Consider the following 19,214-nt stretch of genomic DNA (forward strand, 5'->3'; position numbering starts at 1 on the left):
TATAGCGCATTCCTCTTTCTATATGATACACTTCATTGCAGGAGGTCATTGAAGCCATTGCAGAGAGTGCTTTCAAGACCTCACCTTACCCAGTCATTCTGTCCTTTGAAAACCACGTAGATTCGTAAGTTGCACCTTTTGAAATTTTAAAGTTAATTTGTCCCCTGATGTATAAAATGGTCACTTTTACTTTTATATTTCAGGGCTAAACAGCAAGCCAAGATGGCGGAGTACTGCAAAACCATATTTGGAGACGCCTTGCTCATTGAGTCTCTGGACAAATTTCCCGTAAGAATGAGCTCCTGTGTGGATGTGTGTAGTATGTCTTAACCTGGGCTGTATCCTAATGTTTTTTGTATGCGTAGAAAATGCGTGACGATTAAGGGTTCAGTAATATAGAAGCATGAACTTTGTGTCTTGCCCTTGACGACAGCTGCTACCAGACAAGCCGTTGCCTTCGCCGCAGGACATGCTAGGGAAGATTCTCATCAAAAACAAGAAAAAGCACACCCACGACCGGCCCTCGAGCGGCGGCAGCATGCGACGCCGCGAGATGGAGGAGGAGTTATCACCCAACACAGGTATGCAAAGACGGTGAACCGGTTGTTGTTTTTCTGCTGTTGACAAGCGGCTGCTTGTTGCGTGGACGTGTGGTCAGACCTCATTTGGTTGTTCGTGTGTGTAGATTGTCCTCTATTGTACAGCGAAGGAGGCCAAATCCTGTCTAATGTGGAGGAGAAACTTGCCGAGAGGATAATCAAAGACTCTGATCCTCGCAAGTCCATTGGTAAAGCCGATCAGCGAATGATATATTACAACATCCTGTATCGTCTGTGTGGTGTCAGGCCTTTTATTTACACCCTTCCAGGATGCGAAGGAGATAGCGAGGAGGATGAAGAAGAGGAATCGGTGGCTGAGCTAAAAAAGCCCAACTCAGATGAGGTAATGGCACTTCGGAAAGTTTTTTCAGCTGGCAGGATGATTGACAAAGTTATCATGTCTTTTCTTGCTTTAGGGTACAGCAAGCAGCGAAGTCCACGCCACAAAAGAGATGTCCTCGCTTGTCACTTACATTGAGCCTGTCAAATTTAAGAGCTTTGAGGTGGCCGCCAGTAAGTGGGCTGTAGCTACTGAGTGTTATTCTTCTCTGTCTGCACTAGTATTCTTTTTAAAATTTCATTTTTTTTTTACACCAGGGAGGAAGAAGTTCTTTGAGATGTCGTCGTTTGTGGAAACCAAAGGCATGGACACGTTAAAGAGCTTCCCCATAGAGTTTGTCGAGTATCCTTGGGAGCTTGCATTTGAAATTCAGTAGCTTGCAAAGCCAAAAGCATTGAGCTAATTGAATACACTAGGGGGGGTCAAAAGTGCGGCCAGGGGCAATTTTTGTATTGGCCCTCAGCAGGTTCTAAAACGATAATAAATTGGGAATAATGGATTCCAGCATCGACAATGAGAGTCACCGTTGTACACTTCAAAGCCCTCTAAAACCACTTTAAAACGCTCCATCAACATTTAATATACACGTTACAAATAGATAGATAGATACATAGATAGTACTTTATTGATTCCTTCAGGAGAGTTCCTATATATAATGTAGTAACAGACACGTTCATAACAATGAGTCATTTTTTTTTCAACCACTGTGCCGCGGCACACTAGTATGCCGTGAGATACAGTCTGGTGTGCCGTGGGAGATTATCTAATTTCAGCTATGTAGGTTAAAAATATTTATTGCAAACCAGTAATTATAGTCTGCAAATTATGTGTTGTTGTTGAGTGTAGGTGTTGTCTAAAACTCGGCAGAGTAATCGTGTAATACTCTTCCATATCAGTAGGTGGCAGACCGTAGTTAATTGCTTTGTAGATGTCGGAAACAGCGGTAGACAGTGTGCAGGTAAAAATGTATCTAATGCTTAAAACAAAAGTAAACAAAAGGTGAGTGCCCCTAAGAAAAGGCATTGAAACTTAGGTAAGGCTACGCAGAACAAAGCTAAAACTGAACTGGCTACAAAGTAAACAAAAACAGAATGCTGGACGACAGCAAAGATAGAATCCACAATGTACATCTGAAAATGACATGACAATCAACAATGTCCCCACAAAGACGGATGAAAACAACTGAAATATTGTTGATTGCTAAAACAAAGTAGATGCGGGAAATATCGCTCAAAGAAAGACATGAAACTCCAACAGGAAAATACCAAAAAAAGGGAAAAAGCCACCAAAATAGGAGCGCAAGACAAGAACCAGAACACTACACACAGGAAAACAGCAAAAAATGGCGTGATGTGACAGGTGGTGACAGTAGACCTACTTTGAGACGAGCTATATTGATGTATGGTTGGTTATGGTTTAAAGTCATATCCAACAATTCCGACAACAACTTTTTACTGTCAACTGAGTTTCGTTTTTTAATATCTACTGGTGGTCTGCCTCTGCCCTTTTTCAATGCAAAAAATATGCCTTGGCTCAAAAAAGGTTGAAAAACACTGCAATATGTAATTTTTTTGATACACACTGCAAGTGTATATATAATTTAGTTACAGACACCTTCATAACAATTTTGTAAAATGTTTTATATACACACAGCAAGAATAGATATATATATAATGTAGTAACAGAAACGTTCATAACATTATGTAACATGTTTTATATACACAATGAAAGTATAAATATAATCTAGCCATCAATGTTTATTTATATAGCCCTAAATCACAACTGTCTCAAAGGGATGCACAAGCCATAAAGACACTCACGGTCCAGCGCCCGCATAAGGGCAAGGAAAAACTCACAAGCCAGTGGGTTGTCGATGAGAATGACTATGAGAAACCTTGGAGAGGACCACAAATGTGGGTAACCCCTCTCCTAGGGGAGACCGGATGCAATGGACGTCGAGTGGGTCAATAATGTAGTAACAAACAACTTCATAACAATAAGTGATATGTTGTATACGCACCCTGCAAGTAAATAAAATGTAGTAACAGACACGTTTATATCAATACGTAATATGTTCAATATTTATCGTCTTTTTGTCAGTTTATGCATTACCAGAACTTCATTGTTGACGAGCATTTATTTCTGTTCCGATAGCAGCGCACTTCCGACTTCCAGCAACAAATATGTGTTCCTACTTCCGGAAACAAACGGGAGTGTGTAGCAATCATGCCAGACTTGGTAACAGACAGTGAAGACAACTATTTTTGGACATATATGGATTCACAACCTTATCTTTTTGAACCTGAATATACGGAGGACAGAGTAGAAAATGGGTGGATGGACTGCTATTTATAGAAGCGAGCACAAAGAGAGAGTGAAACATCGCAGCAGACGCAAGCCGAGAAAGTGGGGTCGGCCTGACTTTACGGTGTAAATGTGGAACTCGGAGCCGAGCCATTTTGACATAAATCGAGTGCTTAGCCAATATCAACTTAAAAGTACTTCCCCGGCCTGCTGGACCAAACAGCGAAATGTCAATTGAGTGAGTCACTTTAATATTGATCATGACATAAACAGCATGTTGTCAAGCTAGCTGTGTAAAAACAAAATATGAAATGTGGGCTAGTACTTTACTGTAATATGATTGTTCATGTTTTTCAGTCCGTACAAACTGTTGTGGTATCGCAGTGTTGTGCATTACAAACTCAAAAGCCATTCAGCTGCTGACGCAAGTGCTGGCTTACCTCTTGCTGTAACAAGCTTATGGTTAATGCCGTAGCACGCTGTCGCAAAACGATGTGTTACTACGCAAGATAAACAGATCATCAGTGTTAGCTCTTCCAATAACAATGTCGTTACAGTTTGGTTATTATACAGGTTACAGAACGTAAATTAAGTATTGTGGGCGGTTCTGGTATGCATTTTTAAAATGATTTAGAGGCAGAATCGATTGATTCTCATTAGCTGCATTGCCAGTTGCCAAGAACTAGCTGATTTTTACAAATTAGAATGCAAAAAAACCACAACTTTTGTCGTCTTGTCTCTCATTAGGATTGTGAGCAATAGGCAACATTCCCCTTGGAATAACAAAGTCTGAACAAGCCCAGTCAATAGCCCTGTGGTGCAGTCACAAAATTCCCCAACTTTAACAGCTAGGTTTCTACAATGATCAAGAATAAGAAATACAATCCACTTTACCTTGTTTTCATGCAAATACACTGTGAAAGTGTGTGTTATTTTTGGTGTTAAAATCTTAACAGCAATGCTCCAGGTACAACAAGAACCAGCTGAGTCGAATCTACCCGAAGGGAACAAGGGTGGACAGCTCCAACTACATGCCGCAGGTCTTCTGGAATGTCGGCTGCCAGATGGTGGCACTAAACTTCCAGACTCTTGGTAAGCACTCGACTGAAGTAGTATGTCACAAACATCCTCTTCTACTTCATCCCTCGGTCGACTCTCTTAGATCTGCCTATGCAGCTCAACATGGGTGTGTTTGAGTACAACGGCCACAGCGGCTACCTGCTAAAGCCAGAGTTTATGAGGAGGACCGACAAGCATTTTGACCCTTTCACTGAGAATATAGTTGACGGAATAGTTGCCAACACAGTCAAAGTTAAGGTAAGAAGAAAGATGACGTGTGGACGTTAATTCAAGTTGAGAAGTTAAATTTGATGGTCTGACACACACCAGGTGATCTCAGGACAGTTCCTGAGCGATAAAAAGGTTGGCGTATATGTGGAGTTGGACATATATGGACTTCCTACAGACACAAAACGTAAAAACAGAACCAAAACCTCCAACGGGAATTCGCTGGATCCCATTTGGGACGATGACCCCTTCGTGTTTAATAAGGTGTGCGAACCTCTTAAGTACCTACTTTTTAGTAGTCAATGCTTTTTTTATCAAACTGAAATTTTTGTCATCAGGTGGTCCTCCCCTCCCTGGCCTCCCTGAGGATTGCCGTATTTGAGGAGAACGGCAAGTTTATCGGACACCGCATCCTCCCTGTGTCGGCCATTAGACCAGGTTCGTGCACGCAACCTGAAAACACGCTTACACTCATCTTGAAGCTTTCGTCACTCAATGATGGATTGTTGTCTTTGTAGGTTATCATTACATCAATTTAAAGAATGAGCTGAATCAGCCCCTCCTGCTGCCCTCCCTACTGGTCTACACCGAGGCTCAGGACTACATCCCCAATGAACACCAAGGTGAAAGGGCCCTCAACACAGTCTTGATCAGGGGGCCCCAAACCTTTTTGCAATTTAATGTAGGCAGTATTTTCAACGACCAGCCTTTCAAATAATGTAAATACAGCAGAAATAAGTGCATGAAAACTAAAACTCACCCTAACGCTGAATAAGTGGGAGCCCTAGCCTTTTTCCTTTTGCAAAAAACTCTCCAAAGACTTTTGTTTTTACAAATTTTTGCTCGCTTGTGAGCTTATTTTTTAACGGATCTAATGCGTTATACGTTGTCATTGTTGAGGACAATAGCATAGATTTATAACAAATCTAGATATCCTTGCCAATGCTTTTCTATAGACTTCTATTTTTATGGATTGCTATTTGTATTCTAAAAGGTATGCATTCATATTTTTTGCATTATTTCATAGAGAGATACACACATTTATGCGTTTTTGGTGCAATTTTCCATGCGTAAACACTCTGGTAATGCTAACTACTTGTGCAATAGGGCTGTGTGCCATAATACAAACACCTTAAGTCCCAAGACCAAGAAAGATTTGTATTTTTTTCCTTCAGCACACTTGTTATATTGAACCATTTAGCACAATTCCACTTTCACGCTATAGCACTTCTCCATCTTCCTTTTACACCTTAACTAGTATGGTGATCTGTGTATTTTATCCTACTGTTTATGTCAGATGTTGGTGCTGTCTAACTTGAGTTTTTCTGGACCTTGTCGTGCATACCATCAACCTGCCAGGGACTGCAGTTGGAAATTAGCTTTCAGCTACAATCTGGCACATTTAAATTTGTAACTATATGTTCAATATTGTGCATAACAAAGGGCGACTTCCTGTCAGGAGTTATATTTTACATCTCTTAAAAAACTTGCAGGTGAAAATGTGGTTGTTTATGAAAATGTCTATGAATGTTCTCATTCATCCAGGTCATTGTTATCTTAGGACATTCAATCAATCGCAACTGGACTGTTTGGTTTGTCTTGGAAGACGTTTCACCTCTCATCTAAGTAGGCTTCATCAGTTCATGCTCATAGACTTTGATTGGTCAGAACTAATCTACCCTAAACCCAAATTGTTATACTCCAAAAAACCAGGAGGGTGTTCCTGGGCAAGGATGGTTTCTCTCTATCCTAGTGAGTAAAAACTGTTTTGATGCAAACGGGCAATCCAATTGTCAAAGCCAATGACAGTCATTGAAGTGTAAGTTCTCCTCGTTAGCAGTGAGGTATTGTTTGGCAGAAAAATCGATGTGGATCGACTACTACCAGTCCATAATAGTCAGAATCCCCCACGTAAGCATTCCATTCAGTTGTAAAATAATGGCACAAATGACATACTGGTCACCTTCTGTGACTAAAATGTTTGTAGCTCTTGTTATTTGTTGGAGGCTAAATTGCAGAGTATTTTAGGAATGGTTGAAAGGACATTATTGTATGTTGGAGACAGGTGGTGTCGCAGACCACCTCCTCTGTTCAGGGACGCTTTTTCCACCCTGACCTAGATGGCTTCCCTCACTCCTCTTTCGTACCATCCGTCCTCCCTGTCCAGAATCTGTCCGTCTTTGCTCTCAAAGGAGTCTGAGTCTTGGCCTGAAGAGTTCTCCCGTCTATGCTGTGCCATGCGTTGCTGCCTTTCTGTGCGGCCCGGTAGCAAATGCGTCACGGACCAGCACCAGTCCCTCAACTGGTGGTTGGCGAGCACTGGTCTAAATGATGGCCCTGGACTGCTCAGTTGGTGTGTATTATGTTTTATTTTGTGTGTGTGTTTGTCTTCAGAATACGCCCAGGCGCTGACCAATCCCATTAAACATGTCAGTCAGCTGGACAAGAGGGCGACACAACTGGCTGTGCTGCTAGAGGACAACTATGAGGTACAGAGCATTCCACCGACTCATTCATTTCTCGTCTGCTGGCAGCACTAAGATGCAAGTCTGTCGCTTCCTCCCAGCATTTCCCCAACCAACCCAGGGATGGTGAGGCCACGGTGGAGTGCGTGGTCAGCGGAAGGTATCCCGCATCCCCTTTTATCCCCTCTTGCGGACTGGACGAATTACCCGACATCATCAACCTGCACTCGCCAGGTAGAACCTGATTATTAAAATTCTGGGATTTACATTTGAAAAGTACCACAATGGAGTATAAAGTGTGGTCCATTCACTCGCTGCCCGTTTTGTATCGGTCAGCAGCATGTTTCACAATTAAAATTAAACAAATAACACTAATATAGTGATTTGCTTTGCCAACAATAGCACAAAGCTGACTTTTAAGTAGACTAAACCTTCAGAGTAATTTTAATTCAACTGGTATTTGAAGTAATGCAGACCACATTTTGCATGTAGGGGTCTGTAGTGCAGGCTCAGGGCCATTTGTGGTGCACATCTTATTTTCTAATGGCCCATGTCATGTCCATGTTACACTTTTGCTAGAGCTGCGGATGTCACATGACTAGAATGCAGTGGTGGGCCGTGCGTTTCCCACCTAGGCCTTCAGTGATGTCTGACTTCAATGATTACCTCTCAAAATCACCACATGACCATTGCTATACTATACAGAAACACATTTACGCGCTACTGGACATTGAATCAATTAAAACATATCCTATGTGGTATTGCCCAAATTAAAATTGCGAAAAACAAATCAATCGTAAAAAAAATAAAATAAAATATTTGAACTAACAATTTGTAGCACCCATTCGAGTATTTGGAGTTGGCCGACATCGTCTCACAAGATGCAGTTTGTCTTTAAATATCCTTCTTAAAATGGCCTTGCAAATATATGTGTTGTCTTTTCTAATCATAAAAGATGCAGACGAGGCGTGTTGGCTGAGTTCTTAAAGTTTACTCCACAGCGTGCTCATCAGAAACATCCGGCATGTCTCTACATTCAACAAGCTAAATAGGGCTACTGTGCATGCTGGGTCATGGAGTTCTTATGTCAACTGGCTAACAACATTACATAATATATATCTGCCTTAGGCCGTCTAGAAGGCCTTACTGACAACAACTCTTGATTTGATTGTCTATCGCAACTGGCCTGTCAAATGTTTGTGTCAATTCTGATTGGGTAAAAACTCTATAACCTAAAAACAACAGCTATGTAAGGAGCATACAATGACATGAAGAAAATATGAATTATTTTAGATATTTAGGGAAAGTTAATTTTAAAAAATATTTTATCTTTAATTATGATGGTGGGCGGCATGGCGTAGTGGGTAGAGCGGCCGGCCAGAAACCTGAGGGTTGCAGATTCGCTTCCCACCTATTGACATCCAAAAAATCGCTGCCATTGTGTCCTTGGGCAGGACACTTCACCCTTTGCCCCCGGTACCGCTCACACTGGTGAATGAATGATGAATGAATGATAGTCGGAGGGGCTGATGTAGCTTACCACCACCAGGTGTGAATGAATGTTGAGTCCCACTTCTCTGTGAGCGCTTTGAGTGTTTAGAAAAGCGCGATATAAATCTACGTTTTTTTTTTGTTTTGTTTTTTTATGTTTGGCCAGCAGAGAAGGCCTTGCTGGCCCTGACGGCACACCACTGCTAGAATGTTAACAAGCCTTTTTAGAGATTATTGCACATTTTAATTACACAAATATTGAACAACACCACACGAAAACTTCATTTGTATATTAGATTAGATTAGATTAGATTAGATAGTACTTTATTTATTCCGTCAGGAGAGTTCCTTCAGGAAAATTTAAATTTTCAGCACAATCCCATTCAAGATCAGACAAACATTACACGGAGACAGAACAGGATCGCTGACGGGTCTGCCGGCTTCCAGCGCCCCTTACAAAAAAGATGAGATACAGGTAAACAAGGGGGGGAGGGGTGGGAGAAAAAAATAGAAGTTTAAAATAAAATAAAAAAATCAGTCTTAGCCTGGGCCCTGAAGAGGGGGTTCAGACTGAGGCCAAGGGAAAAAAACAACAACTCATAGCCATAGAACACATCCCTCTTACATGTGTGTAAGAGGGAAACATCAAACATCAAAGAACACAAAGGACATTGAAGACATTAAAGCAGCAGATACAACCAGACACTCCTACATACAGCTATGAATAAAAAGTAAAAGAAACATATCCACTGTGGTGGCCTCTGCGGTGTTCCACGCCATCGTCCGCTGGGGTGGAGGGAGCATGGCCAGAGACAGGAGCAGACCCAACAAAGCAACCAAGACAGCCGACTCCACTCTCGGCCAGTGTCCAGTCCGCATGGATGAGCGAGGATACGTCCAAGGAGACTGAGGTGTCCGACACCTGCTCACCCAGCCAAGACACCTCGAAGACTCTCCGTCCCAGCGCTCATTGTTAGCTCCGCAGCCCTGTCCCCTCATCCGCATCTCCTCCGGTCCATCCAAACCGACTCCGGTATGGCAAAGACCCTGCAGCTGGTCTCCATGGCCAAAAGGCTCCTGGGAGGCAGATCCAGAAGTCCACAAAAAAAGCACCACAGAGGTCACGAAAGTGCCACCCCTTGTCACACAGTCCCAAAGCGTCCCAGACCAAAAGGCAAGAAAATATAATAACACATGAAAACAAGAGGGAAACACAAAAGGATGACACAAGAGCACAGAGCTCCTGCCAACAGCAGCCACTACAGCAGCGCCATCTTGGAAAAAAAAAAAAGAACTGCACCCAGCGTGCTTTTTACGTCTATCTAGTCAGCCATAACGAAGGTCAAAGTTCGAGATCTAAAATATCTGGACATATTAATTAATATTCCCAGATATAGAAGGGGGGAAACTTCAGTTTCCCTCCTTCTACAGTCTTTAGTCGATCAGCCCCGTTTCCCCTTATAAATAAACTACCTTTCAGCAATATACAGCAGCTTTAGAATAGAGCAGCAATGCAACTTCACGTTTGACTTTCGCTCATAGCTGAGGGAGCATCGAGTATTTAGCTTCTGTTTAACTTGTCCATCCATCCATCCATCCATCCATCTTCTTCCGCTTATCCAAGGTCGGGTCGCGGGGGCGAGCAGCCTAAGCAGGGAAGCCCAGACTTCCCTCTCCCGAGCCACTTCGTCTAGCTCTTCCCGGGGGATCCCGAGGCGTTCCCAGGCCAGCCGGGAGACGTAGTCTTCCCAACGTGTCCTGGGTCTTCCCCGTGGCCTCCTACCGGTTGGACGTGCCCTAAACACCTCCCTCGGGAGGCGTTCGGGTGGCATCCTGACCAATGCCCGAACCACCTCATCTGGCTCCTCTCGATGTGGAGGAGCAGCGGCTTTACTTTGAGTTCCTCCCGGATGACAGAGCTTCTCACCCTATCTCTAAGGGAGAGCCCCGCCACACGGCGGAGGAAACTCATTTCGGCCTCTTGTACCCGTGATCTTATCCTTTTGGTCATGACCCAAAGCTCATGACCATAGGTGAGGATGGGAACGTAGATCGACCAGTAAATTGAGAGCTTTGTCTTCCGGCTCAGCTCCTTCTTCACCACAACAGATCGGTACAACGTCCGCATTACTGAAGACACCGCACCGATCCGCCTGTCGATCTCACGATCCACTCTTCCCCCTCTCGTGAACAAGACTCCTAGGTACTTGAACTCCTCCACTTGGGGCAGGGTCTCTTGTCCAACCCGGAGATGGCACTCCACCCTTTTCCGGGAGAGAACCATAGACTCGGATTTGGAGGTGCTGATTCTCATTCCGGCCGCTTCACACTCTGCTGCGAACCGATCCAGTGAGAGCTGAAGATCCCGGCCAGATGAAGTCAACAGGACCACATCGTCTGCAAAAAGCAGAGACCTAATCCCGCGGCCACCAAACCGGAACCCCTCAATGCCTTGACTGCGCCTAGAAATTTTGTCCATAAAAGTTATGAACAGAATCGGTGACAAAGGGCAACCTTGGCGGAGTCCAACCCTCACTGGAAACGTGTCCGACTTACTGCCAGCAATGCAGACCAAGCTCTGACACTGATCGTACAGGGATCGGACTGCCATAATAAGACAGTCCGATACCCCATACTCTCTGAGCACTCCCCACAGGACTTCCCGAGGGACACGGTCGAATGCCTTCTCCAAGTCCACAAAGCACATGTAGACTGGTTGGGCAAACTCCCATGCACCCTCAAGAACCCTGCCGAGAGTATAGAGCTGGTCCACAGTTCCACGACCAGGATGAAAACCACACTGTTCCTCCTGAATCCGAGGTTCGACTATCCGGCGTAGCCTCCTCTCCAGTACACCTGAATAAACCTTACCGGGAAAGCTGAGGAGTGTGATCCCACGATAGTTGGAACACACCCTCTGGTCCCCCTTCTTAAAGAGAGGGACCACAACCCCGGTCTGCCAATCCAGAGGTACCGCCCCCGATGTCCACGCGATGCTGCAGAGTCTTGTCAACCAAGACAGCCCCACAGCATCCAGAGCCTTAAGGAACTCTGGGCGGATCTCATCCACCCCTGGGGCCTTGCCACCGAGGAGCTTTTTAACTACCTCAGCAACCTCAGCCCCAGAAATAGGAGAGTCCACCACAGATTCCCCAGGCACTGCTTCCTCATAGGAAGACGTGTTGGTGGGATTGAGGAGGTCTTCGAAGTATTCCTTCCACCTATCCACAACATCCGCAGTTGAGGTCAGCAGAACACCATCCGCACCAGAGTGAAAGAGAGTCCAGCCCCTTTCAAGAGAAGTGGTTCCAGAGCCCTTGCTGTGCGTCGAAGTGAGTCCGACTACATCCAGCCGGAATTTCTCTACTTCGCGCACTAGCTCAGGCTCCTTTCCCCCCAGTGAGGTGACGTTCCACGTCCCAAGAGCGAGCTTATGTAGCCGAGGATTGGACCGCCAAGTGCCCTGCCTTCGGCTGCCGCCCAGCTCACATTGCACTCGACCTCTATGGACCCAGATTTCCCTCGCCCGGACGCGGGTCACCGGGGCCCCCCTCTGGAGCCAGGCCCGGAGGTGGGGCACGATGGCGAGCGCCTGGTGGCCGGGCCTGTACCCATGGGGCCCGGCCGGGCACAGCCCGAAGAGGCAACGTGGGTCCCCCCTCCAATGGGCTCACCACCCATAGCAGGGGCCATAGAGGTCGGGTGCAATGTGTTTAACTTGTCAGACATTCCAAAGTCCAACTCCTCTTTATTCAAGAAAACAACACCAGAAATCACAGTGACAAGTAACTTAATACTAGGGGTGTCAAAAAAAAAGTGTTTTGGATTAATCGCAAGTCTTATTTGTAACGATTCTTAATTGATTAAAAAAAAATTTAACTTTTTTTTTTTTTCAATGTCCTGTCCAACCATTCAAGCAAATCATATTGTTGATATAGATGCCCATATTTGCTGTACACTTCTGCTTTACAAAAGGGAGGTGTGGGATACTTATCTTGTTGCCTTATTTGTGTTTGACGTTATTGAATGTTTGGGTAGAATTTTAATAAACCAAACCATTTTTCTCTTAATTAATTAAAAAATTGTTCAGAACTGATTATCTATTTCATGGAGAAATGCAGTTAATCATAGAACTAGAAGTGGTGTCAAATGAGTTTGCTTAGTATAAAAATTTGCCCAAATTTTTTAATGAAAGAAACTGCTGTTGTAAATTTATCCACTAAATGTCACAATAACAATTATTATTTATTATCTTTTTACATTGCACTTATGGTTTTCCAATAAATCATGTATCTAATTGTGTCTCTGAAAGAGGAGTCTCTGGCTGACGTTTGTACCAATGAAGTCCGAGTTGTCTGTTTCAGTGCTGTACATTTTTTGAACAAGAAGACAAAAATTACACAAAATTCCATAGGGATTTCTTCAGCTGTGGAAAGCAATCCTGAACAATGTGTTTCACAAAATGTACGTTCCATCCACACTTCCAGCAAATACACTGCACATTATTTGCTACTTGCCAAGATTTAACATTTTATTTAAAAAAATGTTAGCTATTAAATTATTTTGAGTCATTGACTAATCTTAATTTTAGCATGAATGATTAGATGTTAGTGCGTCTGCCTCACAATAGGAAGGTCCTGAGTAGTCCTGGGTTTAATCCCTGGCTCGGGATCTTTCTTTGTGGCGTTTGCATGTTCTCCCCGTGACTGCGTGGGTTCCCTCCAGGTACTCTGGCTTCCTCCCACTTCCAAAGACATGCACCTGGGGATAGGTTGATTGTCAACACTAAATTGGCCCTAGTGTGTGAATGTGAATGTTGTCTGTCCATCTGTTTTGGCCCTGCGATAAAGTGGCGACTTGTCCAGGGTGTACACCACCTTCTGCCCGACTGTAGCTGAGATAGGCACCCGCGACCCCAAAGGAAATAAGTGGTAGAAAAGGATGGATGAATGGATGGATGGATGGATGATTAGATTGTTTCTGTTGTAGTTTAAAAATGTTATAATTCAGAAAATAACTTTTCAAGCACGATGTTTTGTTTTTTCCCCACATAGAAAATTTAGTTGGAAAATTCTTCAACACTTCAAGGAGGCTTAATTACGAATTGCAAGTTAGTTAAAGTTAAAGTCCCAATGATTGTCAGATACACACTGGCTGTGGTGAAATTTGTCCTCTGCATTTGACCCATCCCCATGTTCACACCCTTGGAGGTAAGGGGAGCAGTGAGCAGCGAGCAGCAGCGTGCGCCGCGCTCCGGAATCATTTGGTGAATTAAGCCCCAATTCCAACCCTTGATGCTGAGTGCCAAGCAGGGAGGCAATGGGTCCCATTTTTATAGTCTTTTGTATGACGCAGCCGGTGTTTGAACTCACAACCTCCCAGTCTTTGGGCGGACACTCTAACCACAAGGCCACTGAGATGGTCACTGAGTTAAAGGAGCCATATGTACTAATCTGACCAGAAATGGTACTGCAATGACGGTCAAAATTATATTGTCCCCTCCCTTTCTCCCTGACAGAGGCTGCAGATACACAGCCAAATCCAGATCGATCGACTAGGCGACTCCAAGGAACTTTAAACTTCCACTGCCTCTTACTAGGTGTTGAGGTGCTGGGAGTAGTAATAGCTGAATACTAAGGGTGTAACGGTACACAAAAATTTCAGCTCGGTACGTACCTCGGTGTAGAGGTCACGGTTCGGTTAATTTTTGGTACAGTAAGAAAACAACAAAATATAAATGTTTTGGTTATTTATTTGTCAAATTTGTAAACATTGGCTTTATCCTTTTAACACTGGGAACAGTATAATAATTTTGCCCACGTTAATCAACATTAAACTGCCTCAAATTGTTGCTCGGATTAAATAAAATGACAAAACTTTTCTTCTACACATAAAAATTGCAACATTAAACAGTTTCAAGTAGGGGTGTAACGGTACGTGTATTTGTATTAAACCGTTTCGGTATGGGGGTTTCGATTCGGTTCGGAGGTATACCGAACGAGTTTCCACACGGACATATTAAGTAGCGCACCGCACGTTGTGTAAACAATGCACACCGAGGCACCATGTATTGATTTACGTGGACCCCGACTTAAACAAGTTGAAATACTTATTCGGGTGTTACCATTTAGTGGACTATTGTACGGAATATGTACTGTACTGTGCAATCTACCAATAAAAGTTTCAATCATCAAAAAAAAAAAACCACACGGCATGCTAGCAACGACTGGGCTACGATAGACTGACCACACCTCCTCTTTACACGGGATATGTCCTCTTTTGCGGGGCTGTCCAGGTGGAGTTTTTTAAATGCCTCGAATGTCCGGCATTTTAAGTTAGGGTTGCGTGTATTTTCAATGTACGTTCAGGGTTAAGAAAGGCTTAAAAAAAAAAAAGTGGTGCGTGCCGCAGCATTGGTGAGGGAGGGGCAGAGACAGAGAGAGCGAGAGAGTTATGATAAATGCGCATGCGTCACCAGGCTCTGCTTTTTACCCATAGATTTATCAGATTTAATTTTTTATTATCTATAGCAAAGGTGTCAAAAGTGTGCCCCGGAGGCCATTTGCGGCCCACAGCTAATGTTTTAAAGGCCCACAGCACATTCTAAAAATATTATTAAAATAAACAGAAACATAAACAAAAGTGAAATAAAAAAGCTTAAAGGCTTAATGTGTTTTAGAAAAAGTTGCAACATTGACTAATAAAACAAATCATTTTTTTTTTCCTTCAAACTGTTATTGCTCAAAACATAATATTGAATCAAAATCAATGGTATTATGAATTATTGACCTATCAAGTTTCCGATTACTTCACATCAAATATTCCACTAAGAAAAATATTTTTGTTGGAAGATTTAGCAAATGTGTTAAATAAATAACCAAAAAATTTATATTTTGTTGTTTTCTTACTGTACCGAAAATGAACCGAACCGTGACCTCTGAACCCAAGTACGTACCAAACCGAGATTTTTGTGTACAGTTACACCCTTAGTTTCAAGTCAACTCATCATGCTTAATTTATCATAGCATTTGGGAAGCCTGTAGTTGATTTTTATTATGTAAATGTTATATTTTTATCAACATGTGATAGCAGGGACCCTGCCATTCAAAGCTTTTCTGTTGGTTAAACACACACACACACACACCGCAAAATGAGCTAACGTTACGCTAAAAGCTAATTAGCCTTCACCTCAAGCCAGAACTGCGAGCGAGCTGAGCTGCAGTTTAAGTTTCAAGAAGGTCAACGGGCTCATATTGATAATAATAATAATAATAATAATGGATTAGATTTATATCGCGCTTTTCTATTGTTATATACTCAAAGCGCTCACAGAGAAGTGGGAACCCATCATTCATTCACACCTGGTGGTGGTAAGCTACATATGTAGCCACAGCTGCCCTGGGGTAGACTGACGGAAGTGTGGCTGCCAGTTTGCGCCTACGGCCCCTCCGACCACCACCAATCATTCATTCATCATCCATTCACCAGTGTGAGCGGCACCGGGGGCAAAGGGTGAAGTGTCCTGCCCAAGGACACAACGGCAGCGACTTTTGATGTCAATAGGTGGGAATCGAACCCGCTACCCTCAGGTTTCTGGCGTCGGCCGCTCTACCCACTACGCCATGCCGCCCCATCTTAGTAGTAGTTGACTGGGAGATGTTTATTATCATTTGGGGAGAGAACACTGCCTTATGCTCACCTGCTAAACACCTATCTGCTCAATGTTGAAGCATTTACTACATGCGCTCTGAATACGCACTGCTGATTGGCTGTTACCGCTCTGAATATGCGCTGCTGATTGGCTGTTACCGCTATATATGTAACCAATCAGATAGTTGTGTGGGTGGGACAACGCTGGGTCCTGAGACAGAGGCAGAAGAAGCAAAGCAGATTAAGACTTTAGCTTAGAAACTCGTACTGTACACCCTCGTACCGAACCGAAACCCCCGTACCAAAACGGTTCAATACAAATACACGTACCGTTACACCCCTACTGAATAGACATGCATTTTACACAGAATTTGGATATTTTCAGGAAGAACGCCATGCCTGCGTACAATATCACAACAAATGGCAATCATATGGTTATTGTCAGTACTATCAGAAAACATAGACTTAAACAAACTACAACCACCGCTAGCAATGGTTATACTAGTGAAAATAAGTAGCGCATGCTTAGCAGCCTAATAAAGTCGCCCCAAAACTAAAGAGGAGACATTTTACCAAGGTATGTCTATAGGCTACTGTTTCAAACTCTTCAGTTTGCCATATAACTTGATACATATAGTTCACAATATGCAAACAAGAATGAGGTTTCACATTGCCATGATGAAAGCCGTGCTAATGGTGGAACCCATTTCCTCAGCGTATCAGCATATTGAGAAAAAAATAGGCACTGACAGTACCCATATGCACAAAAGTTTTATTTGTCGTAAATATATTTTGCCCTGTCAGTTCGGATACACATCGACATACAGGCTAATGCATACTTGCCAACCTTGAGACCTCCGATTTCGGCGGGGTGGTAGCGGGGGTGTATTTTGTAGTGTTCTGGAAGAGTTAGTGCTGCAAGGGATTCTCGGTTTTTGTTCTGTTGTGTTTATGTTGTGTTACGGTGTGGATGTTCTCCCAAAATGTGTTTTTCATTCTTGTTTGGTGTGGGTTCACAGTGTGGCGAATATTTGTAACAATGTTAAAGTTGTTTACACGGCCACCCTCAGTGTGACCTGTATGGCTGTTGATAGAGTATGCCTTGCATTCACTCGTGTGTGTGTGTGTTAAAGCCGCATATACTGTGTGACTGGGCTTGCACACTCTTTAAACGGAGGAAAAGCGGACGTGACTACTAGTTGTAGAGGACGCTAAAGGCAGTCCTTTTGAGGCACGTCCCCAATATTGTTGTCTTGGTGGAAATCGGGAGAAATTCAGGAGATTGTTCACCCCTGGAGATTTTCGGGAGGGGCATTGAAAATCGTGAGGGTTGGCAAGCATGGGTATAATTTTGAAATGTGCATATCCCGGCTGAACTACTTTTATCAGCTATAGAGGTATTCAAAAATAACAATTTAGTAATGGCTTTTGACATATCAGTGCCATTTAATGATGACTTGACATGAAATTATTACATTTGGCTTGTTTAAATAATGCTTGTTTTCAAAATAAAATACTTATTTCTATCTTAAATCCTGCTAATTTCTAGTGAATCAAATCTTAATTTAAGATGTTTTTTTTAAGTAAAATTATCTGTCCACGCAGCTATTTAATTTAACTAGTTTTTTAAGTGTTTGTTTCCCTAATCTAGTCTTTATTTATTTAAGCTCTTTTATGCAGCGTACAAATACTAAATAAATACATACGGTCACAAACGTAATACGCGGTAAAAAACAACATTTATGCTCACCTGGAACTTCTGCAGCAATCAGCCTTCACTCTGAAAGTGACAGTGCTCAATTTAAATCCATAGAATGGCATTTTTCAGTCAAATATATATATTCATATAAATATTAATTAGAGAGTGAATATATCTGCTGGGGATACATTTCGTACAATAAATGAAATTATAACAATGTGTTGTTGCAATTTCTATTGCATCATCAGTAGGGTAAAACTAACCAGTCTCACGACGGTCTGATCCCCCTGAATGAACTCAGTATTGAAAATCCATTCGTCCATCCATTTCCTACCGTTTGTCTCGCGGTAGGTGCTGGAGCCTATCTCAGCTGCATTTGCATAATCAATATGGCGCCTTGACTGTGCTATAAGCCAATATATCACACACAACAAGGAGTGAGACAGCAGGGCATGACCATTAACAACATTAACATAGCTACAGTATGTAGCTAACATTATGTAGAGTGCTAACATTATAATCGCATAATACAGCAACATCATGCTAGGTTGGATAATTTGCTTACGAAAAACAAAAAGATCAAACTTACACCTCCCACATTTGTAGCTGATTGAACTGACCGAGCTGGAAGGCTTTATTTTAAAGATGTGTACCAAATCTGGCTTTAAAAAAAAATTAAAATGTGGTGGGCTTTCATCTCGCTATAGGTGGGAAGGAGGTTTGCCCTTCATGACTTCACGAAAAACTGCAACTTCACGGCCGACCGTTTTCGCCTGAAAATGGAGCAGACAAGTGAAAGAGATGATAGACTTTCCCACATTTGATGCTCATAAACAGACTTCAGGGACACAAATTTGCCCGACGCAATAATTTAATGAAAGCATTCCATATATCAGGAAAGTATTCACATTGCTTCACTTTTTCCACATTTTACAATTTTAATCAAAAAGGGAATAAATTAATTGTTTTCCTGAAAATTTGCCACACAACCCTCCTTGATGACAATGTGAAAAAAATGTTTTTTAATTTATTAAAAGTAAATCACATGTACATAAATAGTCACAGCCTTTGCTCAATACTATATTGATGCACCTTTGGCAGCAATTCAAGTCTTTTTGAAGACTATGCCAAAAATTTGGCACACCTATCTTTGGGCAGTTTCGCCCTTTTCTCTTTGCAGCGCCTCTCAAGCTACATCAGGTTTTCATCCAGGATGTCTCTGTATATTGCTGCGTTCATCTTAGTCTAGTCAGGGAGGTGACCAAGAACCCGATGGTCACTCTGTCAGAGCTGCAGCATTCCTCTGTGGAGCGAGGAGAGCCTTTTAGAAGTACAACCATCTCTGCAGCAATCCACCAGCCAGGCCTGTGTGGTAGAGT

At 42.8% G+C, this 19,214-nt stretch overlaps 1 protein-coding gene across 2 annotated transcripts in view; it reads left to right on the forward strand.

Annotated features, from left to right (window-relative positions):
* Positions 1-19,214, forward strand: part of plcb3 (phospholipase C, beta 3 (phosphatidylinositol-specific)) — a 141,566-nt gene that overhangs the window by 111,197 nt on the left and 11,155 nt on the right. For both annotated transcript variants that reach the window (XM_061913741.1, XM_061913740.1), the window contains exons 12-25: positions 42-124; positions 204-288; positions 434-581; positions 686-787; positions 869-942; positions 1,016-1,112; positions 1,197-1,281; positions 4,211-4,335; positions 4,406-4,560; positions 4,633-4,794; positions 4,869-4,968; positions 5,049-5,153; positions 6,925-7,019; positions 7,097-7,229. In XM_061913741.1, coding sequence (XP_061769725.1) covers positions 42-124; positions 204-288; positions 434-581; positions 686-787; positions 869-942; positions 1,016-1,112; positions 1,197-1,281; positions 4,211-4,335; positions 4,406-4,560; positions 4,633-4,794; positions 4,869-4,968; positions 5,049-5,153; positions 6,925-7,019; positions 7,097-7,229 — 1,549 coding nt within the window. The remainder of the gene's footprint in view (positions 1-41; positions 125-203; positions 289-433; positions 582-685; positions 788-868; positions 943-1,015; positions 1,113-1,196; positions 1,282-4,210; positions 4,336-4,405; positions 4,561-4,632; positions 4,795-4,868; positions 4,969-5,048; positions 5,154-6,924; positions 7,020-7,096; positions 7,230-19,214) is intronic.

This window comes from Nerophis ophidion, linkage group LG10 (genome assembly GCF_033978795.1).
Source record: "Nerophis ophidion isolate RoL-2023_Sa linkage group LG10, RoL_Noph_v1.0, whole genome shotgun sequence".
Classification (NCBI taxonomy): Eukaryota; Metazoa; Chordata; class Actinopteri; order Syngnathiformes; family Syngnathidae; genus Nerophis; species Nerophis ophidion.